This window comes from Vidua chalybeata (genome assembly GCF_026979565.1).
Source record: "Vidua chalybeata isolate OUT-0048 chromosome W unlocalized genomic scaffold, bVidCha1 merged haplotype SUPER_W_unloc_5, whole genome shotgun sequence".
Lineage (NCBI taxonomy): Eukaryota > Metazoa > Chordata > Aves > Passeriformes > Viduidae > Vidua > Vidua chalybeata.
The window spans coordinates 772,753-794,085 of record NW_026530340.1 but is presented as its reverse complement, the minus strand read 5'-3'; the positions used below and the strand labels follow the sequence as shown (position 1 = coordinate 794,085).

The 21,333-nt window shown below is 56.0% G+C and overlaps 1 protein-coding gene, 3 long non-coding RNA genes and 1 pseudogene across 4 annotated transcripts; 3 read left to right on the top strand and 2 right to left on the bottom strand.

Moving 5' to 3' along the window:
• The window catches only part of LOC128782907 (zinc finger protein 345-like), a 258,868-nt pseudogene that overhangs the window by 107,583 nt on the left and 129,952 nt on the right, over positions 1 to 21,333 (bottom strand).
• Positions 1,268 to 5,631, top strand: LOC128782998 (uncharacterized). The gene is made up of 2 exons (XR_008428947.1): positions 1,268 to 3,566; positions 3,672 to 5,631. It is a non-coding gene; the product is annotated as an uncharacterized LOC128782998 (long non-coding RNA).
• On the top strand, positions 7,719 to 10,848 carry LOC128782926 (serine/threonine-protein kinase pim-1-like). The gene is given in 6 exon segments (XM_053933472.1): positions 7,719 to 8,415; positions 8,526 to 8,576; positions 8,781 to 9,147; positions 9,764 to 9,940; positions 10,182 to 10,335; positions 10,529 to 10,848. Coding segments are annotated over 5 exon segments (1,263 nt in total). The 5' UTR covers positions 7,719 to 7,854; the 3' UTR covers positions 10,289 to 10,335; positions 10,529 to 10,848.
• Positions 10,857 to 11,938, top strand: LOC128782981 (uncharacterized). The gene is made up of 2 exons (XR_008428930.1): positions 10,857 to 11,435; positions 11,719 to 11,938. It is a non-coding gene; the product is annotated as an uncharacterized LOC128782981 (long non-coding RNA).
• Positions 13,242 to 14,575, bottom strand: LOC128782992 (uncharacterized). The gene is made up of 3 exons (XR_008428941.1): positions 14,277 to 14,575; positions 13,881 to 14,155; positions 13,242 to 13,533 (listed from the first exon to the last, which is right to left on the bottom strand). It is a non-coding gene; the product is annotated as an uncharacterized LOC128782992 (long non-coding RNA).

The following is a 21,333-nucleotide window of genomic DNA, read 5'->3' as shown; positions in this document are numbered from 1 at the left end:
TGTCTGCAGGCTCCTGCAGTGCCTCGTGCTGCTCCCTTGCCAGAGGCAGCCCAGGCCAGGGGGGCACATCTGGGCTGCTGTGTCTGCCTGTGGGACTCCCTCTTCTGGGCAAGGAGGAGGAGCTGCAGAGGCTCTGCAGGACTGACAGGATGGGCTTTGGGGCTGTGAGGAGAAGCTGAGGGACCTGGGCTGCTGCAGCTTCTGAAGAGGAGGCTCAGGGCTCCTCCTGTAACTGCTCCAAGGCTGGTTTCAGAGAATCCCAGAATCAGCAAGGCTGGAAAAGACCTTGGAGATCATCAAGTCCAACATGTGCCCTGACACCGCCTTGTCTCCCCTGAGCCTCCTCTTCTCCAGGATCAACAACCCCAGCTCCCTCAGCCGCTCCTCACAGGACTTGTGCTTCACACCCCTCACCAGCCTTGTTGCCCTTCTCGGGACACGCTCCAGCCCCTCCATGTCCTTCCTAAATTGGGGGCCCAGAACTGGACACAGCACTCGAGGTGCTGCCCAACCAGTGCCCAGCAGAGGGGAAGAATCCCTGCCCTGCTCCTGCTGGCCACACCATTCCTTATCCAGGCCAGGAGCCATTGGCCTTCTTGGCCACCTGGGCACACGGCTGGCTCATGTCCAGCCTGCTGTCCATCAGTCCCTGCAGGTCCCTTTCTGCCTGGCTGCTCTCCAGCCCCTTTGTCCCCAGCCTGGAGCGCTGCAGGGGTTGTTGTGGCCAAAGTGCAGGACCCGGCACTTGGACTTGTTAAACCTCACCTTGTTGGATTTGGGCCCTGGATCCAGCCTGTCCAGGGCCCTGTGCAGAGCCCTCCTGCCCTCCAGCAGATCAACACTCCGGACAACTTGGTGTCACCTCGGTTCCATGAGGCCTGAGAGTGTCCCAATTGTCTCCATGATTCCATGAGGCCTCGCAGTGTCACAATGTCCCTTTGGTTCCATGGGACCCCTTGGTGTCACAAAGTCCCTTGGATCCTTGGGCCCTGCAGTGTCACAATGTCACCGTGGTCCCCCAAGGCCCTGCAGTGTCACAGTGGATCCTTGGTTCCATGAGGTCTGGCAGGGCAGCAATGCTCTCCTTGGTCCCACAGGGTCACAATGGCCTCTTGGTCCCAAGGGACACTGGTGTGGTCTGTGGTGGTGGCTGGCACAACTTTCCCTGAGAGTGTTTTGTGCTAACAGGCAGGAGCCACGAGAGCCCCAGCACACACACACACACGGAGCAGCTCGGCAGTGAAGACACGGGAGGGTCCAGGCATGGAGCTCCAGCCAGGGTTTATTAGGGTCTGACGCTCCAGGGGTCTGGGGGTTAAAGACAAAGACAAAGGAGGGTTTAGGGTATAAATACAGGAAAAGAGGGGGTGGAGGAAAGCATCAGGGATCCAGTGGTCTGAGGGCTCAGGGGTGGTACACAGGGAAAGGGACTGATGGGGCTCACCCCCAGATTGGGGTGACCCTGGGAGCTGGTAAAGTCTCTCCTCCAACCCGTGCCTTCAAAGAAAGACTCAGTAGTCTTCAGTCATCCGGTCTCAAGGTAGTTTATTGCATGTTGTCTCAAGGCACACACACTCCCTGACATTTCCTCTGACTCCTTCTCCCTCTGTGTCTCTCTCTGTCTCTGTCTCTGTCTCTGTCTCTGTCTCTGTCCCTTTCCATCTCTCTCCGTCTCTCTCGCCCATGGGCTGGTGCCATCTTTTATATCACACATTACTTATTAAATGTTTATAGTTTTTCCTCAATGCCTATCACCTATATTGAAAAGGGACTTTCTACTCTAAACCAATCTGTGAGTGTAAACATCACCAAGAACATGGGGGATAGGAAGAAGAAAGAAGGAGGACAGGGCACGCCCAAATCCCTCCATCTTAGAACTTCCGACCCCCATGTACAAAACTCAGACCCCTCTGTACAAGGCCTAACCCCCCCCTGTACAGCACTCAAAAATTCTTCCTTTCACTTTGTGACTACTTCTATTATAATATCTAAACTTTTGTGATTTCTTGTTCTTCCAGCAAGGTTGGTAAGTTGTTCCATGGATCAAATTCAAAACTACAGGGGTTCCTGGGTGCCTGCCAGGGTCTCAGATGCTTCTGACCTGGACCCGGAACATCCAAGAGTGTCTGAGGGACACCTTGGGTTCCAACACCTGCCCTGTGCCTCTGTCCCTGCAGGCTGTCCTCATCCCCCAGCTGCCCCACCTCGCTGGCCCCTTCCTTTGCTGACAGCTCTGCCTCCTGCCTGCCTCTGCCTGGCCACACAAAGCCTTGGGCTGCTCCAGGCTCCTTCTGGGGATGTGTTGCACCACAGCCCTGCCCTGGGAGGGAAATTCCTTTCTCCTGGTGTCCAGTCTGGATTTCACCAGTTGCATTTCTGGTATAATTTCTCTCTCTGGCTGTTTCCCTCTATGGAGAAAAGCTCCACCATTTCTGAATCCACCCTTCAAGCCCTGCCAGGCCACTCCTGATCTGTTCTCAGTTTCTTCATAACTGAGCCCAGGCACATCAGCCTCCATATACGTGTTTGGTTCTTGAGGCCTACAAACCCAGCCTGGGAGATCTCTGGGCCCTCTCAAGGTGTTTGCAAATGAAAACATTCTGCTCATATCACCAGAGGCCAAGGCCAGGCAGAACTGTCTGTCCTGGCAGCTTTTGTGTGGCAGCAATCCTAGGATAGATGGAAATTTGGCCGCCAAATTCCAGTTTCTGCCACGGTCCCTGGACAAGAAGGTCAGTTCTGTTCTGTAGGAAGGAAGGCAGAGAGCCCCAGTGCTTCTGAGGCAGATGAGATGTGACCACCAGAGGCCAAGGCCAGGCAGAGCTGGCAGGATTTTTCTGGCAGATACCACTGCATACAGGAAACTTTATAGGGGAGATACCAATTTTGTCCATGGCTGTCTGAAAAGAGGAACAGTTCTTTTCCATAGCAAGGAAAGCACGGAGCCCCAGAGCTCCAGGAGCTGATGAGAGGCAGCCCTTGGCATTCCAACATCAGCCAGACCTGTCAGGTGGCCCCTGGGAGGCCAAGCCAGCCAGACCTGTTCCATCTTCCCTCGGTTCCATGGGGCCCCACAGTGTCCCAATGGTCCCTTGCTCCCAGGAGGCCCTGAGGTGTCACAATGCCCCCTTGGTGACACGAGGCCCTGAAGGGTCCTCATGGTCTCCATGGTTCCATCAGGCCCCACAGAGTCATGATGGTCTCTGGGTCCATGAAGCCCCGCGGTGTCACCATGGCCCCACAGTGTCACAATGGTCTCCATGGTTCCACCAGGTCCTCACAGCGTCACCGTGGTCTCCATAGGAAGGGAACAACCCAGCCCCAGTGTTCCAGGGGCGGATGAGCCGCAGCCACCAGAGGCCAAGGGCAGCCAGATCAGATGGTGCTGGCAGATTTTGTCCTTGGATAGAGGGAATTTTAGAGGAGGATTACCAGTTTCAGACCTGGTTGCCTGGAGGTGAAGGACGGTTCTTGTCCATAGGAAGAAAAGCACAGAACACCGGTGTTTCAGGGCCAGATGAAAAGAGGCCACCAGAGACCAAGGGCAGCCAGACCTCTGTGTCCAGGTATTTTTTTGTCTGAAAGCAACCCTTGGATATAAGGAATTTTGGAGGTGGAATCCCAATTTTGGCCATTTCTGCATTGCTAAGAAGGACGGTTCTTTTCCATAGGAAGGAAAGCACAAAGCCCAAGTGTTTCAGGGGCAGAAGAGGAGAGAGGTGGCTCCTGGGAGGCCAAGCCAGCCAGAGCTGTTTGTCCTGGCAGCTTTTGTCACTGAGAAATCCTTGGATCTAGGGAATTCTGGAGGAACATTCCCAACTTTGGCCATGGGCATCCGGTCGAGATGGATGGTTTTTCCCACAGGAAAGAAAAGCACAAAGCCCAGGTGTTTTGGAAGAAGATGAGAGGTGGTCACCATAGGCCAAGAGAGTCAGATCTGTCTTTCCTGGCACCTTTCATCTGGGGGAAATCCTTGGATGTACATAGTTTTGGAGGTAGAATCTCAGTTTTGGCCATGGGCACCTGAGCAGGAAGAAGAGTTCTTTTCATCAGGAAGGAAAGCACAAAGCCCCAGTGTTTCAAAGGCAGATAAGAATCAGCTCTTTGGAAACCAAGCCCAGCCAGACTTGCCTCTCCTGGAAGCTTTCATTTGGGAGAAATCCTTGGATATAGGGAATCCTGGAGGCGGATTCCCAACTTTGGCCATGGGTGCCTGGATGTGGAAGGTGCTTTTTCCCATAAGAAAGAAAAGCACAGGGTCCCAGTGTCTCAAAGGCAGATGAGAGGTGGCCCCCGGGTGGCCAAGCCAGCCAGACCTGTCTGTCCTGGCAGATTTCATCTGGGAACAATCTTTGCATAGAAGCAAAATAAGAGGAGGAATCCAAATTTTGGCCAGGGGCACCTGGAGGAATAGGACAGTTCTTTCCACAGGAAGGAGAGCACAGAGCCCCAGTGCCCCAGGGGCTGACAAGCAGCAGCCCTTGACATGCCAAGGTCAGTTGGACCTGTCAGGTGGCCCCCAGGTGGCCCAGCCAGCCAGGCCTTGATGCCTTGAGAGGCCACCTAGAGCAGAGGCTGGACAGTGTGACAGGAATAAAGGAGGGATTTATTGAAAAGGCCTTCAAAGGATCCACCTTGGGCAGTACAAGGGCCTGGCTGAGGGTACACCCAGGATGGACGACAGGTCACACGTTTGCACACTTTTATAAGTTTTGGTTCATTTCCATATTGGGGTTAATTGTCCAATTACACCTTCAGGTTTCGCAGTCCCACCCTCCCAGTCTGCTCTCCTCAATTCGCTGTTGTTTTCACATTTTGGGCCTGAAGCTGCAGCGGTGTCCTTGGTTCTCGGGCTGGAAAAGGATTGTTTTGTCTGACTGCACTGTGAAGAGAACTTGCTGACAGTCTGTATGAAGTTCAGAGTTACAGACTGATGCAGTGCAGAATCTGGAAAATACGAAAGATAAAACTTCAGGCACCAGCCTGTCTCACATTCCCTTGGTTCCATGGGGACCCACAGTGTCACAATGGCTCCTCCGTGACACTCTGGCCTGCACCCGTGTCACCCCGGGCCCTCGGTTCCATGGGAGTTTCACAATGGTCTCCTCTGGTTCCACGAGGTCCCCAGAGTGTCACAACTGACCCATGGCTCCATGAGGTTTCCCAGTGTCACCGTGGTCGCTGTCAGAGGCTGGATGAGATCGATGTCCCGAGACACCTTGGGTTGAGCTGTCAATCAGTCACACAGCTGGGACAGCGCTAACCCAGCTCTGAACGCCCGAGCAATCAGAAGTCCCAGCTGGGGGGAGGCCCACGAAGGCCCAGGGGCTTAAAACCAAGGAGCACAAGGTCAGCCCCTGCTATGGACTCTGCCTTCCCCTGGGGTTTGTGTCTCAGCCACACTGGAACCCCAGGAGCTGGGAGCCACAGGTGTGTCTTTCTATGGAGCTTCTGTCTTTCTGTCTCTCTCTCTCTTTCCTCTCCTTCTAATGCTCTTTCTATGGAACATTTTTGGGTACCTGAACAACTGAAGTGTTTAAGGCTTTCCAGGCTAAATGGGCTGAGTGAATGAAGTTACTGCTACGACAAGTGTTTTACGTTGGATTGGATGTTGTATTAAATGCTTTTCCAGAGTTTCTTGGGTTTTTGTACTTTGCCAGTAAAGTTTGTGGGTTCCCAAATGGGCGCTGAGGGGCACTTGGGGATCCTGGAGGGTCTGGGGGACACTTATGGGACAGATGGGGGCAGATACCGGGGTTCTGTGGGGCGCGGGGCATGACGGGAGTTGTAGTCCCAGCCCCAATAGGGCTCTATGGGGCCGCAGAGCATGACGGGAGTTGTAGGCAAAAGAAAAGCACATACTCCAGGCACCGCCCCCAAGCCACAATCCCTGGCGCTGATTGGTTGAGGGCTGTGATGGGCGGGAGCCTCGGCAAATGGGAGGCAGCAGAGGCGGGAACAGCCCATTCAACCCCTCCAGTCCCTCCCAGCACAGCCCAGTTCATCCCCAGTACAGCCCAGTACAACCCCAGTGCCCCTCCAGTCCCTCCCAGTACAGCCCAGTCCCTCCCAGTACACCTGAGTTCATTCCCAGGCCCTTCCAGTTCCCCCCAGTGCCATCCACAGTCCGCTCCAGTGTCCCCCAGTCTTCCCCACAGCGTTCCCGCCCATTGCGGGGCAGCGGCGCAGACGGAATGTCCTGCGGCCCAAACCTCCTGCTCCTGCCACACAGCGCCCAGCGTTCTCCCCCTCCTCCTCCTCTCCCAGCACGGCACAAATTCCAGCTCGGAGGAGGCTTCCCCACAGAGGGCTCCGGCTCCTGCTCCAGCCTGAGTGTCCCTGCAGAGGAACAGGGCATCGCTCAGGCACTTCCACAAGCTCAGGCTTCCCATTCCATGGGGAATCTGGGGTGGAAATGGCCTTTTTCAGAAAGACAAATGCAGAGGAGATGGATTAGAAATTATTAGGAAAAAGTGACCCTTCTTCCAGACAAAGTCCACCAAGTCATTGCCTGCATTTCTCCTTTTCAGATTCTTTCAGTCATCTCCTGAGAGGTCCAGCTTGTTCTGCTGCTTTCCATGAACTGATTGTACTCTTGATTTATATCAGTGCATGAGATGCAGAAGCATCTAAACGGAACGCAGAAACAAACTCCTGTCAGCCCATTTTCATCTTCTAGATCTCTTTCAAGATGTCCATGGGGATGTTGCAATGATGATCACACAGCTCTCCATTTCTGGCTGCAGGCTCTGCAGATTCTTTCTCTGCATTCAGTCAGGCTTGCATTCCCTGACAATTCCTGGTAGCCCGTCATGGTTACTTAGGGTAGAACAGCAACAATGAAAACCTCACCAATGGCACAACTGCCCAGCCCACAAGGAAAAGGAAGAACAAGCTGTCAAGTTCTTCAAATATTTCTCCTGCTTTGCTGCAAGAGTCAAGCTGCAAGCAAGGTGTGGAAAGCCAAGAGAAGCTGCAGCTGGTGGCACATCTTGTGACAGAAGCTGCTCAAAGCTTCCTCGTTCTCCAGGAAAGGTTCTTGGAAAGAGCAAACAGGACTGTGGAGAAGATTCTGGGAAAACTGAAACAGCTGTTAAGAAATGAAATTAAAATGGAAAGAAACAATCCAAGATGGTTTTCTCTGTTTATTTTTATGCTCCCTTTTCCATCTTGAACCACTTCTCCATCCCATTAATCCAAATGGATCTCACTTCTAAGATCCATGACTTGGCAAGTTTTAGACACTGTAAAATACCATGAGCTACACACAGTTTGCTATTCCCTGTTTTTGTTTTTTTTTTGGTTTTTTTTTTTTTTTTTTTTTTTTTTTTTTTTTTTTTTTTTTTTGAAATCATTGCTGGAGAGGTAAGTGCAGTGCTTGGGTCAGGTACAAATTCTGCACTCAGGGAATGCGCTCCGAGAGTGTTTGACCCTCAGCAGGGACAATGCACAGCAGCGCCCAAGGGGATTCCTGTGCCCCTGGGAAGGAGTCCAGACTCTGGGTCTGGGCTGAACACGGCAAAGTTCCGGTGTTGGGACAGGTTCAGGGGCTGCCCCCGGGGAGCGCGGGGCTGGGCGCGGGGGCGAGCGGGCAACGGACAAACGGACACGGGGACAAACGGCGTCGGAGCTTCAGTTGCTTCAGTTGCAGCAGCAGCAGCAGCAGCAGCAGCAGCAGCAGCAGCAGCAGCAGCAGCAGCAGCAGCGAAAGCAGCGAAAGCAGCGAAAGAAGCGGCTTTGTCGACTCCCTTTTGCTCCTCCTCTCCCTCTCTTGCTGTCCCGCAGCCTCTCCCGCTCTCCCTTTCCCGCTGTCCCCTCCTCTCCCAGTCTCCCTCTCCCCTGCCGGGCCGAGCCATGCCCATGACCCGCCCCCGGCCCTGGGCGGGGCTGTCCCGTCCCCGTCCCCGGCCGTCCCGCCGCGGTCTCGCCCCCGCCCGGCTCTGGCCGTGCTGGCGCTGGCGCTGCTGGGCGGGCATCAGTGCCTGGGGCTGGGGCGGCATCGCCGCCCTTTGGCTCCGCCTGGCCCGAGCCCGGCCCCGGCCCCGACGTGGGCTCCAGTCCCGGCCCCGGCCCCGGCTCCTCCCGGGCCCCGCGGAGGACACAGGCGGCGCGGCCGCTGCCGCCGCCTCCGCTGCGGCTTCCCCGGCCCGAGCTCCGCCGCTCGGCAGCGCGGCCGCCGGCCCCGAGCCGCCGCTGTCCCGTTGCCAGCAGAGAACGCCTGGGGATGGCCGGCCCGGGGCGCTCGGGGGGCGCTCGGGGGCCGCTCCTGGCCCCGGGCCGAGCGCTGACAGCCGCGTCCCGCCCGCAGGGAAGGCGCAGGAGGCCCTGCAGGAGCGGTACCGGCTGGGTTCGCTGCTGGGCAGCGGCGGCTTCGGCAGCGTCTTCGCGGCCACGCGGCTCTCGGACGGCGCCCCGGTGAGCGGCGGGGCCGACGGCGGGCGCAGGAGGAGGAGGAGGAGGAGGAGGAAGATGGGGTTGGGCTAGGCCGGGGGCGAGCTGAACCCGCTGCTGTCCCTTGCTCGCAGGTGGCCATCAAAAGGGTGCCGTGGGATCGCATCCGGCACTGGGGCGAGCTGGTGAGTGAGCGGGGCCAGCGGCAGAAGCCGGGCCGTGCCGGGCGGGGATGAGCCGGGGCCCGGCAGGGTGGGAGCTGCCGGGAGCCCTGCAGGGAGAGCGGGCGTGGGCTGAGCGGGGCATGCAGAGCATCCCGGGCTGGCTGAGGGCTTCCCCAGCCCCGGCACGGCCTCAGCCCCACTGACGGCATCGCGCTCCTCCCGCAGCCCGACGGCACCAGCGCACCCCTGGAGATCGTGCTGCTGGCCAAGGTGGCCTCTGGCTGCGCTGGTGTCATTCAGCTCCTGGAGTGGCTCGAGCTCCCCGACAGCTTCTTGCTGGTGCTGGAGCGCCCGGAGCGGTGCCAGGACCTGTCGGGTTTCCTGGCGGAGCGGAGGTTCCTGCCGGAGGAGGAGGCGCGGGGGCTGTTCCGCCAGGTGCTGGAGGCCGTGCGGCACTGCACCAGCTGCGGGGTCCTGCACAGGGACATCAAGCCCCAGAACATCCTGCTCGACCTGGCCACCGGGCGGGTGAAACTGATCGACTTTGGCTGTGGCGCCTTCCTCCAAGACACAGCCTAAACCCAGTTTGCAGGTGAGCCCTGCCAGGGGATGCTCCTGGGCATCTCATGGCCCAGCCGGGGTGCAGCACCGGGGCTCGCCCCTGTTGCAGCTGGGATGGGATTAATGCTGGAGCCAGGTTGATTTGGGTGGGGGTGTGAGGGGGTCCAGCTCCCAGCCCTGCTGACAGCCTTCAGCACCCACTGTGCCTTGGGCTGGGGCTGGAGCTGGGGCAGCCAGCCTGACAAAAACCCCCATGGGGGTAGCAGAGAGGGGGGTCTGACCCCGTGCCCTGGACAGTTTGGTGAGCAGACGAGGAAGGGCTTGGACTGCTCTGCTCCCCTTGTTTGCCTTGGCTTGTTCACATTTTTGGGGGACTGTGCAGGCAGGTAGTCGAGTGGGTTTCTCCACCACTGGATGAGTTTTTCTTTTGTGTGTCATGGCTGGGCCTTCCCAGGGTTTCTGCTGCCCTCTTCCAGCACCAGTGGCTTCTTTTCCAACCCCGAGTCTGTACACAAATCCCAGGTGCTGGCAAGAGGGCAGCAGTCACCCCGTGTGCCACTGGGGCAGCCCCCACATGCCCAGGGGTGCTGGGGCCAGGCTCTGGGAGCAGCAGCATCCCCCTGCTGAACTCTGTCTGTGTTCCACAGGAACCCTGTCCTACAGCCCACCAGAGTGGATCCACCACCGACGCTACCACGGCGAGGCAGCGACCATCTGGTCCCTGGGCCTCCTGCTGTGCCACCTGGTCATGGGCAAGCACCCGTTCAGGAGGGGCCAGGAGATCATCTGGGGGCGGATCTTGTTCCCACGACGGCTCTCTCAAGGTGGATCCTCATCTCTGGCCACGGGGGCAATACCAGTGCTGGGAGACAGCAGCAGCTCGTGGGCATCCCGCTCTGGCAGCTGCTGAGGAGGTGGCACATGTCCTGCTCTCCTGCTCTCCTCCAAACAGAGAATCCATGGGGAAGTTTAGGCCCAGCTCTAGGCACACCCAGCATGGCCTGAGCATGGGAACAGGGGGGCAACTTCTCCAAATGACTGGTGATTCCTGGTTTCTCTCCCCAGAGTGCCAGGATGTCATTAAGAGGTGTTTGTCCATGCAGCCCTTGGACAGGCCGTCCTTAGAAGAGCTTTTCCACGATCCTTGGGTGCGGGGTGTTCCTCTGCCCTAGAGGATGGGTGAGATCCAGGTGCACAGTTGGATCCAGGGGCCTGGCAGGTATCAGCTCCACACATCTCTTGGCAATCAGTGGCAAAGCCAACCAGACAGGTTCTGTCCTGCCTGTAGCTCTGAGCAGGGGTCAGCAGAAGGGAACACGCAGCTCTTGGGCTGGAGCTGAGCTGGAGACCTGGTGTGACAAGCACTGGTGGCCACCATCCCCCGGGTTTTGCTTGTCCTGGTTCCCTGACAGCTGGGCCCTGGGCAGAACCCTGACAGCCTGGTCTGGCCCCAGGGAAGGAGAAGGAGCCCCTGGAGAAGCTGCACCAGGTGGGGCTGCTGCTGCTGGAGACACCAAGGACAACCTCAAGGATGACAATCTCTTCCTCGGCCTGGCCAGCTGAAGATGATGGACTTGGATTCTGGCACCTTCTCCAAAGCCAGGCTCCACAGGGAATTTGCAGATGAGTCCACATGCAGGGGGATGCTCCCAGATTTGGGCATTGCTCAGCCTGGCCGGGAACCAAAGGTTCCCCCTTTGCTGGGGCGGATGCAGCTGATCCTTCAGTCGGCTGCCAGCTGCTTTTGGCAGGGCTGGGGGCATGGGCTGGGGTGGGTACGAAATGGGAGTGGGCTCCTGGCCCTGCCAACAGCCCCCAGCACCCACCGTGCCCCGGGCTGGGGCTGGGGCTGGGGCAGCCAGCCCGACACAAACCAACCCCCATGGTGGGAGCAGAGGTGGGACTCCAGAACCTGTGCAGGGGCTGCTTTGCTTTGCAGGCAAGGAAGGGCTTGGGCTGCTCCACTGCCCTTGTTTGCTTTGGGATCAGCGTTATTTTGGGGGGCAGTGCAGGGGGAAGGGAGAAAGGCTGGGCTTCCCTCACCCATGGGTGGGGTTTTCCCTGGCATGCAGGGGTTGGGCCTTCCTCAAGCCCCTGACAGAGATAAGATTTCTGACCTTTTTTCTTGTTTCCCTTTTTTGTCTGTAATCTATTTTCAATCATTTGTTGTGTGTTTTTCTAGAGGAAGCGTTCTAGGTGGGGTCCAGTCTGGATGGGGAAGTGCTTGGGAGCAGCTGCGGCGTGGATGGGCCGTGCCCTTGGAGAAGGCTGAGGACATCGTTTGGGACCAGCTTTTCTTCCAGCGGTGGATGGCGTCAGGTGGGTCCCGTCTGCTTGGCATGGTGGGATCAGAGCTTTGGGGAGATGGCAGCGAGCACAGGAGCATCCTGCTGCGGGCAGCTGCTGAGGGCTGGATGTGCCGTGGCTGGCTGCAGGCTGGGCACATGTCCTGCCCTCCTGCTCTGCTGCCAAAGGCAGCAGTGATGGGCAGCTCTGGGCACCGCTCTGGGCACGGCCAGCATGGCCTGGGCACCGCGGGCGGCTGGGACAAGGGGACAGGAGCCTTCAGCTGACGGGCGCTTTCTGCTTTCTCTCCTTGCAGCCGGGCTCTGCGGGTGCTGAGGCTGCTCTGGGCTCTGCCAGGGCTCTGCTGGAGCTCAGCACCGGGCCAGAATCAGCCAAAGAAGAAATGGTGTGACCTGCAGCACAGCCTTGCTTGAGCATTTCAGCAACACAGCTCAAGTTTGCAGAGTGTACACCTCCAAGGGAAAAGATGCCACCACCCAAAAAATTAAACTTGTTCAAAAGCTTCTGAAACGAAATCAATCTGGGATGACCCCAAATGACATTTTTCAGCTTGCTCAAGCTGTAGCTCAGCCCTTCTCTGAACAGTTCTCTCCCCCACCTGCCTTTTACTTCCCAACTGCTCCCTCTTTTCCCCCAGTGAGTTCCCAGCCCATGGCAGTCTCCATCACACTGCTGCCTTCCTTGGTGCCCCTCACCATGGGGAAGGCTGAGCCCCAGGCTTAGGGACTCATCCTGTCACTGGCTGAGGAGCAGCAATGTCTCAGAGGTCTGGTGGGATTTTAGTGTCCTTCAGAGCTGCTCTCCAGCCCTCAGCTCTCCTCACTGCTGAGTTCCCACTCCCTTTTCCTCGTCCTTGCAGCAGGATGAGCTCTGTGAATCCCCTTGAGCCTCGCCACTCTTCCCAGCCCATGCACCCACCTCAGTTAGGCTGAAGCTGCAGCTTCTCTGTCTCCTCTGGCACACCAGTCCAGTCCCCTGTGCGGGGAGCCCCAGCCCCAGAGCACAGCACTCAGCAGTGCAGTCTGGGCTGGAGCAGCTGCCCTGCAGCCCTGGCTTGGCTCTTGGTGGCAAGGGAATGCTCCCTGTTTGCAGCTGTCCCTGCAGGATGGCCCCAGGGCAGAGCCCAGCCGGGCTCCCACTGCAGCCCTGAAGCTTGGGGCAGACAGGGGTCCCAGAGCTGAGGTTCATGGGGAGCACCCACAGCTGTGCCTGGCACTCTGATGCCGTGTGTCACAGTGCCGGCTGGCTTGTACTGGGTGAATGGACCAGCCCCTGCTTTGACTGACAGGGGCCTCGCCCATCACATCTCTCCCGAGGCTGCAGGCATTTCTCAGGCCAGAATCTGAAGGGGTGCAGCCAGAGGGCCCTGGGGACTCTCTGTTGGTCAGACACCTGGCACAGGCTGTACAGATGGGCTGGGGAGTCCTGAGCCCTCTGGGCAGGTGGCCCCATACCTGTCACAGGATGGGGCCACACGCAGGAGCGTCATTACTACGTCAGCGGGCTGTTCTTTGGTGAGATCCAGCAGGGCCCTGTTCAGCCTCTGCTCAGCAAACTGATTGTCCATGAGCCACTGGTGGATGTACCTCACCATGGCGGGCAGCTGGAGAAGGCACGGGGAGACTTGGAAAGCTGCCAGAGGGAGGAATGTCCCCAGCTTCCCCAGGGAAGTGCTTCCCTTCCCACCACACTGCCATGGCCTCAAAGGCTTCCAGTGACCAGCAGGAATGGCTTGGGAGGCCAAGCAATTCCTGGGAGGATCAAACTCTGGCCACAGGCTGCTTATTTGCTTTGTACTGCAAAACCCCTCTGCTACGAGCATATCCAGCAGGGCAGCACAGGTCTTGGCTTTGAAGGTGTGTGAATATGCTCTGAGCCCTGTGCCCATGGTGCTGGTCTCTTCCTCCTGAATCCTCTTGATGAATTTGCAAACCAGGTGTAGGAGAAGGGCAGGAAGCCAGGGGTGTTCCACGGAATGCTCCAAGCGCGGTGCTCGGCTGAGTGGTGACAGCAGGCCCAGCCCAGGTGGGGATGGCTGCAGGTACCTGCGCTGTTCTGCGGAAGAGGCCACGGGCGGGGTCCTGCTCTTGTGTGCGGTCCACGGCTGCATCTGGCAAAGAGCGAGCGCAGCCAGAGCTGAGGGGCTGCGGGAGAGGCCGGAGAACACAGCCCAGCCCTGAGCTCCCCAGGCAGGGACAGCCCCGGGATGCCCCAGGGGATGGAGCACGGCCGCTGCGAGGTGTCTGCCTGGCCCCTCTTCTGTCCTGTCCGTGGGCATGTCCCCAGGGATGGGATGGGATGGGATGGGATGGGATGGGATGGGATGGGATGGGATGCCATGGGATGCTATGCGATGCAATGGGATGCAGTGGGATGCAGTGGGATGGGATGCAATGGGATGCAATGGTGCCAAGCTGGCTGCAGGCACCAACCCTGTAGCCCAGCTCTGCCACTCACCCTCCTGCAGTGGCTCAAATGGCACCACCTCTTTGATCTCCTCTACTGGGGAAGCTCCAGGGCCTTCTTCCTCCTCCTGCACCCAGGCCAGCTTGGGCACTCTCAGGGGTCTCTGCTCCATGGCAGTGACTGGATTTGTGGCGAGTTGCAGGAGAGATGCCTCGGAAAAGCTCCGAGTCAGCAAGTCCTGCAGTCGTGCCTGGAAGGCACCTTCAAGAGAGAAGCCTCAGGAAGGCTACAGGACAGCAAGTCCTGCACTCTGGTCTCGAGGGCTCCTGCCACAAGGAGAGGAGAATCCTGTCAAGGATTGATTGTGGTCTGGCCTCGAGGGCACCAGTGGCAGGGATGGGAGATGCCTCCGGGGCACCAAGTCCCATGTTCTGCCCTCAAGGGCACCTGCAGAAGAGAAGCCTCGGGAAGGCCACAGGTCAGCAAGCCCCTGCTCTGCGGGCTCAGGGCAGCAGAAGGAGCCCCCAGGGCTGCCAACGCAGCTGTGCTGGGAAGGGCACAGGGCCTTCCACAGAAGCTGGCACGGCCTCCTTGGGACACGTCCCGGCTGGTGGCCATCCTAAACCCGCGGGTGTGACACAGACAAGGAACGTGTGGGCCAGGGCACCAATGCTGCTCGGACCCCTGGGGCCCGGGGAGCGCTGACATCAGCAGGTGTGGCAGAGTCCCTGCCCAAGCAGACCTGCCACCCCCCGAGCCCTGACAGCGCTGGTGCCCTTCTCCTGCCCCAGAGACCTGTGCCCGTGGGGGGTTTCTGTGCCAGAGGGAGCCAAAGCCCACGTGCATTGGGGGCTGCACTCCTGCCTGCAGGGGCTCTTGGCAGGAGCACCTGGAGCAACTGCTGGCAACACTTGGTCTCTGTCAGAAGCTCTTGCCCCATGCTGAAATTATTTTCTCATTGAAGTTATTGCCTTCAGCACAAAAACACCTTAGTGGCAAAGGCACAGAAGAATCTGGCAAGTAAGAATCCTCACTTCAGGAAAGTTTTACTTCCCATTGTTCAACTCAAGTAGTTCCAAATATTTGCAAACTTCCCAAATTAATTTGGATGGCGTGAGGAGGTGAAGAGTTGGAATTTTGCTTCCCATCTCAAAGCAGCAACTCATTTGCCTTAACCTCATCCACGGAGGATCACTTTACAGAACATAAGACTACACAAAAAAAGGGCAAAAACAAGGGCCATTCTTTGGTTTTCTATGAAGGGATGATAATATCCTAATTCTCTTAAGGAAAAAAGCTCTGAAGAAATGAAAGTCCACTCAGTGGTACAAAAGTAGCCCAAAGAAATGAGTAGATGGCAAAAGGGCTAATCCTCCCCTAGTACAGATATCTAAGTGGCCAGTAAAGTGCAGCTCTCCCCTCTTGTTCCCTGCAGCAGAATCAGGACCATGAAGAGGAAAAGTCACAGATATTCTTTCTGCCCTCCCTAACCAAAGCTGTGCCAAAGCACAGATGCTGCCTTCCAACTGACTCCAATTCCAGCCTAGACGTCTCCCCTTCCACACAACTCCTTCTCCAACACCCCACCAGCACCAACCCCCCCAAACTCCCGCACAGATCCCTCAACACCCTGCCAGGAGCCCCAGCTGTCCCCGTCCCTCCGCAGAGCTTCCCCACCCTCCAGCAGACGCCCTGGTTCCCTGCAGGTGCCGTGGGATGGCACTCAGGAGGATCTGCTCCAAGGCCTTCCCCTGGAGCACGCTCAGGCTGCCAGGCCTGTGGTTCCTGGATCATCCTTCCCACCGAGCCTTCCTGTGCACGGCTGTTCCATTTGCACCTTTGCGCTCAGCTCGGACTTCTCCACTGACCCACGAGTGCTGGTTGGAGAGGATGGAGAGCAGCCTGGCAAGCTCTTTCTCCAGCTCCCTCTTTACTCTCGGGGAGGTAGAACATTCCACAGGAAAGCAACTGCTGCCACAAGGAGCGGGTGGCCTCAGGCACCTTTGGCAAGGAAACGAGGCCTTTGTTTGACATAAGGAAGCACAAGCAATTCACATGAGTAAACAAGTAATTAGCACAGACCTACCTAAGTACTTCGCACCAGTTAGCATAAGAAAAACCTGGCAGGCCTAACTTGACCTGAGAGTGACTTGACAAAAAGCTTTAGCCATAGTCTACCAGAAGAACTAAGGGCAAGTGTGGAGTCAGCCCTGTGCAGGGAAGCCATGAGGAAGACTTTGTGCTGCTTTGGGGCATGGAGACGGCTCCTGGCCAGGGCCTGGACATCAGCTTCAAGTACAGCAATCTGACACAATGTATTTCTAAACCCCTGCCTATCGAATCACCTCAGCAGTGTAAAGATGGATGGTATGTTTGATACAATTCCTACATGAACCCACTGAAATTTATAGGTGGTGGAGAAACATTCCAGTGGGTGCAGACCCCTGCCCTCCTGCCAGGTCAGTAAAAGGGCTTTTGGCAGACAGTGCATTTGTCTGCCGATTTCTTTGAATAAGGGAGACCCCTCAGGACTGCTGTATCCTGAGGGAACTCCATTGGCCTTGACCTGTTGGCACTGCACAAGCTTAAAATCAGCTGCCTCAGCTTCCAGGACCTCTCTTGGCCAGCATCCTGACGTGGATGCAGGACTGCTGCGAGGCACTGCTGGGACCCAGCGGGACGGGACCGGCTGTCTCGTGTCCACGTAGCACCCCCTGACACAGCCAGGGTCATCCCGAAACCAGAGAAACGCTCACGTGTCAGCACAGGGGAGCAAGGAGCACTGGGCTCCCCTCAGGGTATCTCAGCTGGGCTCGCTCCACAACACACCCCCACTTTAAGGCCTGCTGATGCCCAGCTGCCAGAAATGCCTACCTTGTTCTCTCCAAGATGCACGGGGAGAGCCAATGAGCAGGACGCCTTGGGAGGCAAACCTTCCCAGACTTTTCTGAGGCCAGGGACACACCAAGATCAGCCAAGACTCTCCACGCTGCCTGGCCCTCACAGCCCAGCTCTCTGCTGGCCCTGGGCCACAGCAGCATCCCCCAAGCAAGAGGCAAATGCATATTGCCAAGGGTTGAAACCCAGCAGACTGGGAAGATGTGAAAAGTGTGTGCGTAAAGGCCTTTTAATTCACAGCTCTCAAAGAGAGCTTTGGGGCTCACAGCTGGACAGAGATGCTGCTGCTCAAGCCTCTGTCCAAAGGGGGGAACACACCCTGCTGCAGGTGCTTGGGTTGGTCTCCGCAGGTCCAGGCGGATGCCAAACCTGCTCTTCACAGCCTTCTCCCTTGCCCTGCCCCTCTGCCAAGCGCAAAGGGCCTCAAGGACTGAAAGGACCACAGAGAGCCCAAGGGGGACACTTGCACCTGCCTGACTGGGAGCTCCCTGGGAAGCACTTCCCTTGAGAAGCAAGCCCCTTTCCTCCAAAGGCATTTCCCCAAACATGTAGCTTTCCTGGGGAACACCAAGACACTCTTAAGAAAAGCTGGCAAGGCTGAATGACTTCAAGTCCTTTCAGGACAGGCACTCCAGCTGTAGCTCGTAATCCCCAAGTGGGTTTCCAGGTGGAGGTTCAGAGGTGCAGCCCCAGGCCCTCTACAAACACAGGCTGCCTGCTGCCTCTTCACCTGCCTCACCTCCTGCCTGGGGTCACAGCAGCAAAACCAGGCTGTTCCAGCCAGAGCCCAGAGCCCTGTTCCCACAGGACGCTCTTGCCAGCATCTTCCAGGAGTCTCCACTGTGCACGCAGCGCTTTTCATGCCCACTCTCAAGAGCCTTTGGAACGCAGAGCACAACCTGGCTGGCTCTGCCACCAGCACAGCCCAAACACAGGCGGAGGAAGAAGCAGCAGGGGTTGTTTTGCGGCCATGCCCAAGAGAATTTTGATATGAGGATCTATGTTTACCCCTGAAAGAATTTTCTACCAAGGTCGTTGACATAGAAACCAAGAAGGGAAGAAGGATAAATAAGAGAAACCTGCAACTGCCTATTCCAATAAGCACTTTGCTTGTCTCTCGTGACCAATGAGTAAAGTGTAAACTTATGAGCTTTGTAAGAATGTCGAAAAGGCATGCATGCTAGAATAAAAACAGGGTTTGAAGCCTTCTGGAAATGGAGGGTGTTGCTTTGTATTGTCTCCGTCTCTACCATGACAGAGTACTGCATCCAGCTCTGGGTCCCCAGCACAGGAAGGACATGGTTCTGTTGGATCTAGTCCAGAGGAGGGACAAAATGCTCTGAGGGCTGGAACCCTTCTGCTTTGGAGACAGGCTGGGAGAGCTGGGGTGTTCAGCCTGGAAGAGAGAAGACTCCAGGGAGACCTGATTGCTGCCTTTCAGTACCTTAAGTGGGCTGGTAAAAGAGATGGGACAGAATTTTTCATAAGGGCCTTTTGTGACCAGACTGTGGGGGAATGGTTTTAATCTAAAGGACGGTTGATTCAGACGAGATGAAAGAAACCCACTTTTTACACTGTAGGTTTTGAAACCCTGGCACAGGTTGCTCAGAAAGGTGGACATCCATCCCTGCAGTCATTCCAGCTTGTGCTCTGAGCAACCTGACCTAGTCAAAGGTGTCCCTGCTCACTGCAGGGCATTGGACTAGATGGCCTTTAAATGTCCCTTCCAACCCAAGCCATTCTGTGCTCCTGTGCTCCATCAAAGCAGTGTGGGATTAGTGCTGGGGTGATTATGCTGGCACCTGTATTTTGGCAGTTGTGCCGTTTAGCAAATGGCCAAGAGAGGATTGATGGGCTGGGCAGTGAAGTCTGCAAATAACACACAGTGTGCTCAAGGAGAAACAGGAGAGGAACACAGCTTCCAGTTCAGATAAATGCCAGCATTTTGCTGCCCATCCCATGTTAAGAAAGAAAGGAATGTCCTGATGATCCCTTTGTGTGGGTACCCTATTGGCAGTATCAGAACTTGTGTTCTGTAAGACAGTTAAGTTGTTACAGCTTCTTGCCCCATTTCTCACTGGATAAAACCCAAATACTGCATTTTTCCATGTCTACTTTCTTCCAAGTGAAGGCAAATCTTGTTCATTATCGAGTGGGACATATTCATCTGTTCACAAGCAAATTCTGCTTGCCATTCACACAATGTGGATTTGCTCGAATCAGACTGTAATTAAGGTCTACCTCTCACTAGTATTAAAGTTGATGCATTGTGAGGCAAGGTGTCGAGTAATTTGTCCTGGTGTCTGGCCCTGTAGAGGGTTGTTCTGTAATTAAATGACATTTGAAGACAGCTGTAGTCTACCATACTTCTGGCATCCTGGAAATGAAGAAACAGCCTTTGAAACAGGATTTTATCCTTTCTTCCTCTTCTTCCTCCCAGGAATTTTAATCTCTGAGGTCTAAGCTCTTCAGCTGCCTCACAAACATTGTTTTAATTCAGACAGGCATCCATGCAGTGAGCCACAAATCAGGACTGTGGCTGTGAAGCTTGAAGCAATGCTGGTTTATAGCACTAAAAATAATAATCTGTTACCCAGGTTAAGCCAAGCACTTCCCAAATAACTCTACCTATCCTCAGGGATGTTTCCAAAAGGATCACTGTAAAAGCTGGGAGTGGGGAGAGAGAGTGTCATCAAAATTAAAAATACAGCTTTCTGAGATCTTTATATTCTGATAAAATGAGATTCAAAATTGTTCATATACGGAACATGAACTAAGAAGTGAACGACAGGTTGTCAAAATAATTCCTTGGGGAACAAAAAAAACCATAAATAAAAATAAGTTCATGTGCAGATAATAAGTAAACCATCATGCTAAGAAAAAAAACAGACGTACCAAACCTAAAAGCAAGAAGGCTGTTTCATCTGTCTCAATACAAACATAATGACTGAAAAGAATCAGAGATCCTCAAGACCATTACTATATAGAGGAACTTCCAGGTATTGGGGAAAAAAAATGAAGGAAACTGTAGTGTGCAATTCACAGAGGTAACCTGGAATTTATTGATGAACTTGTTTCAAAATTTCTGAGAGCAGACTGGAAAAGCATAGGGACTGATCAGACCATGTGTGGGCATTTCCAGCAGTGTGAGGGATGTTTCTGGGAGCAGCTGCAGGGAAGAGAAGCAGCGCACAATCACTGGGTGTCCTAGGGTGACCTTACGATGCTCGCGTCCCCGATCGTGTGTTCTGTTGATGCTGGATATTATATTGTGTGCCTTCCAGACGGGCTCTGGGAGCAAAGGCGGGGAGAAGAAGAAGCACGGAGTTTGTTATCAGAGACTGCACTCACTCCTGCACAGTCTGCTGGAACACAGAACTCCACGGTGCTGTCTGGGCACGGACAGCGCAGAACACCACGCTCCTTTGCTTTTTAGTTACTTTAGCTAGCTGGGGCAGTCCAAGTTTTCCCTCGACTGGTTTTCTTTCCCTTTTCTTGGATCCGTTCGAACCTGCTCTGGACCGGCACCTGGGGAAGCACCGAGAGCTTGCACTTTGTGGCCCACGGGGGGCTACTCTGGGCAGCAGCCTTTCCCAGTGCCAGAGGGACTGATAACAGAGCCACCATCCACCGGAGAGATTTTCTGAATCTGTCATCACTTCAGAGCAACCAATGAGTTTTGTCATCTGGTATTGTTCATTTTTTGGGCTGGGGAGTGCTTTGCCTGTTAAATAAACAGTTTTTTTCCACTTCTCTCTGAGGAAATTTTTCCCGAACTGACTGGGGGCAGGGGCCATGTGGGTTTGATTTCTGGGGGGGGGGGGGGGGGGCTTTTGGACGTTTTCTCCCAAATTTGCCCTAAACCTGGACACAAGGACAATCTCTTTGTGGGCTGTAGACTTTACGACAGTCTGTCCCCTGGGGCTGGGGGAGCTGTCCCAGGGTAGGGAGGGCCAGGGCTGGCAGGGGCTGCTCAGGGATGGGTTTGGCCCGTGTCCCTCGAAGCAGCGACTGCCCAAGCAGCTGTGCCGGCCCCGGGCTCTCCTCCCGGCCTGCTGGGCTTTGTTGGGTGGCACAGCCTGTGCCAAGGGGCGGCAAGGGGCCTGCAGGCCCCAGCTCTGGGGGAAACAGAGAACGTCCTGGCCGTATGCACCGTGCTGCCAGCTCGGCAGTGCAACACAGCACGGGCTCACGCTCCCCATTGCTCCCACAGACGTTATCACTAAAACAGGAATATTTGCCCCGGATCCAGTGCGCCTCCCAAGAGTTGTCTGCCCCCAGGATGTGCGCAGGTCCTGCATGATAGGCATGGTGGTGACACTGTTCACCGTGCCCCTTGTGCTGACAGGCTGCTATCTTGGCATTCAGAAGCTATACGAGAGCAGACGGTCAGTTGTTGATTTTTCTCCACAGTTTTCTTGTAACTCTGCTCATAGCATTGGTAGCCTGACTCGTAGTCGTGCTGCACTGGAGTTGTGGCCAGTCCGTGGCTGTCCAAAGAACTCTGCTGAGGGCTCTGCTGCTGCCCAGTGCTTTCATTGGCTTCTTCATTGCTGGGCCTTGTCCTGGGGGGCCCGCTGGGGCTGCAGCCAGTGCTGGCTCCCAC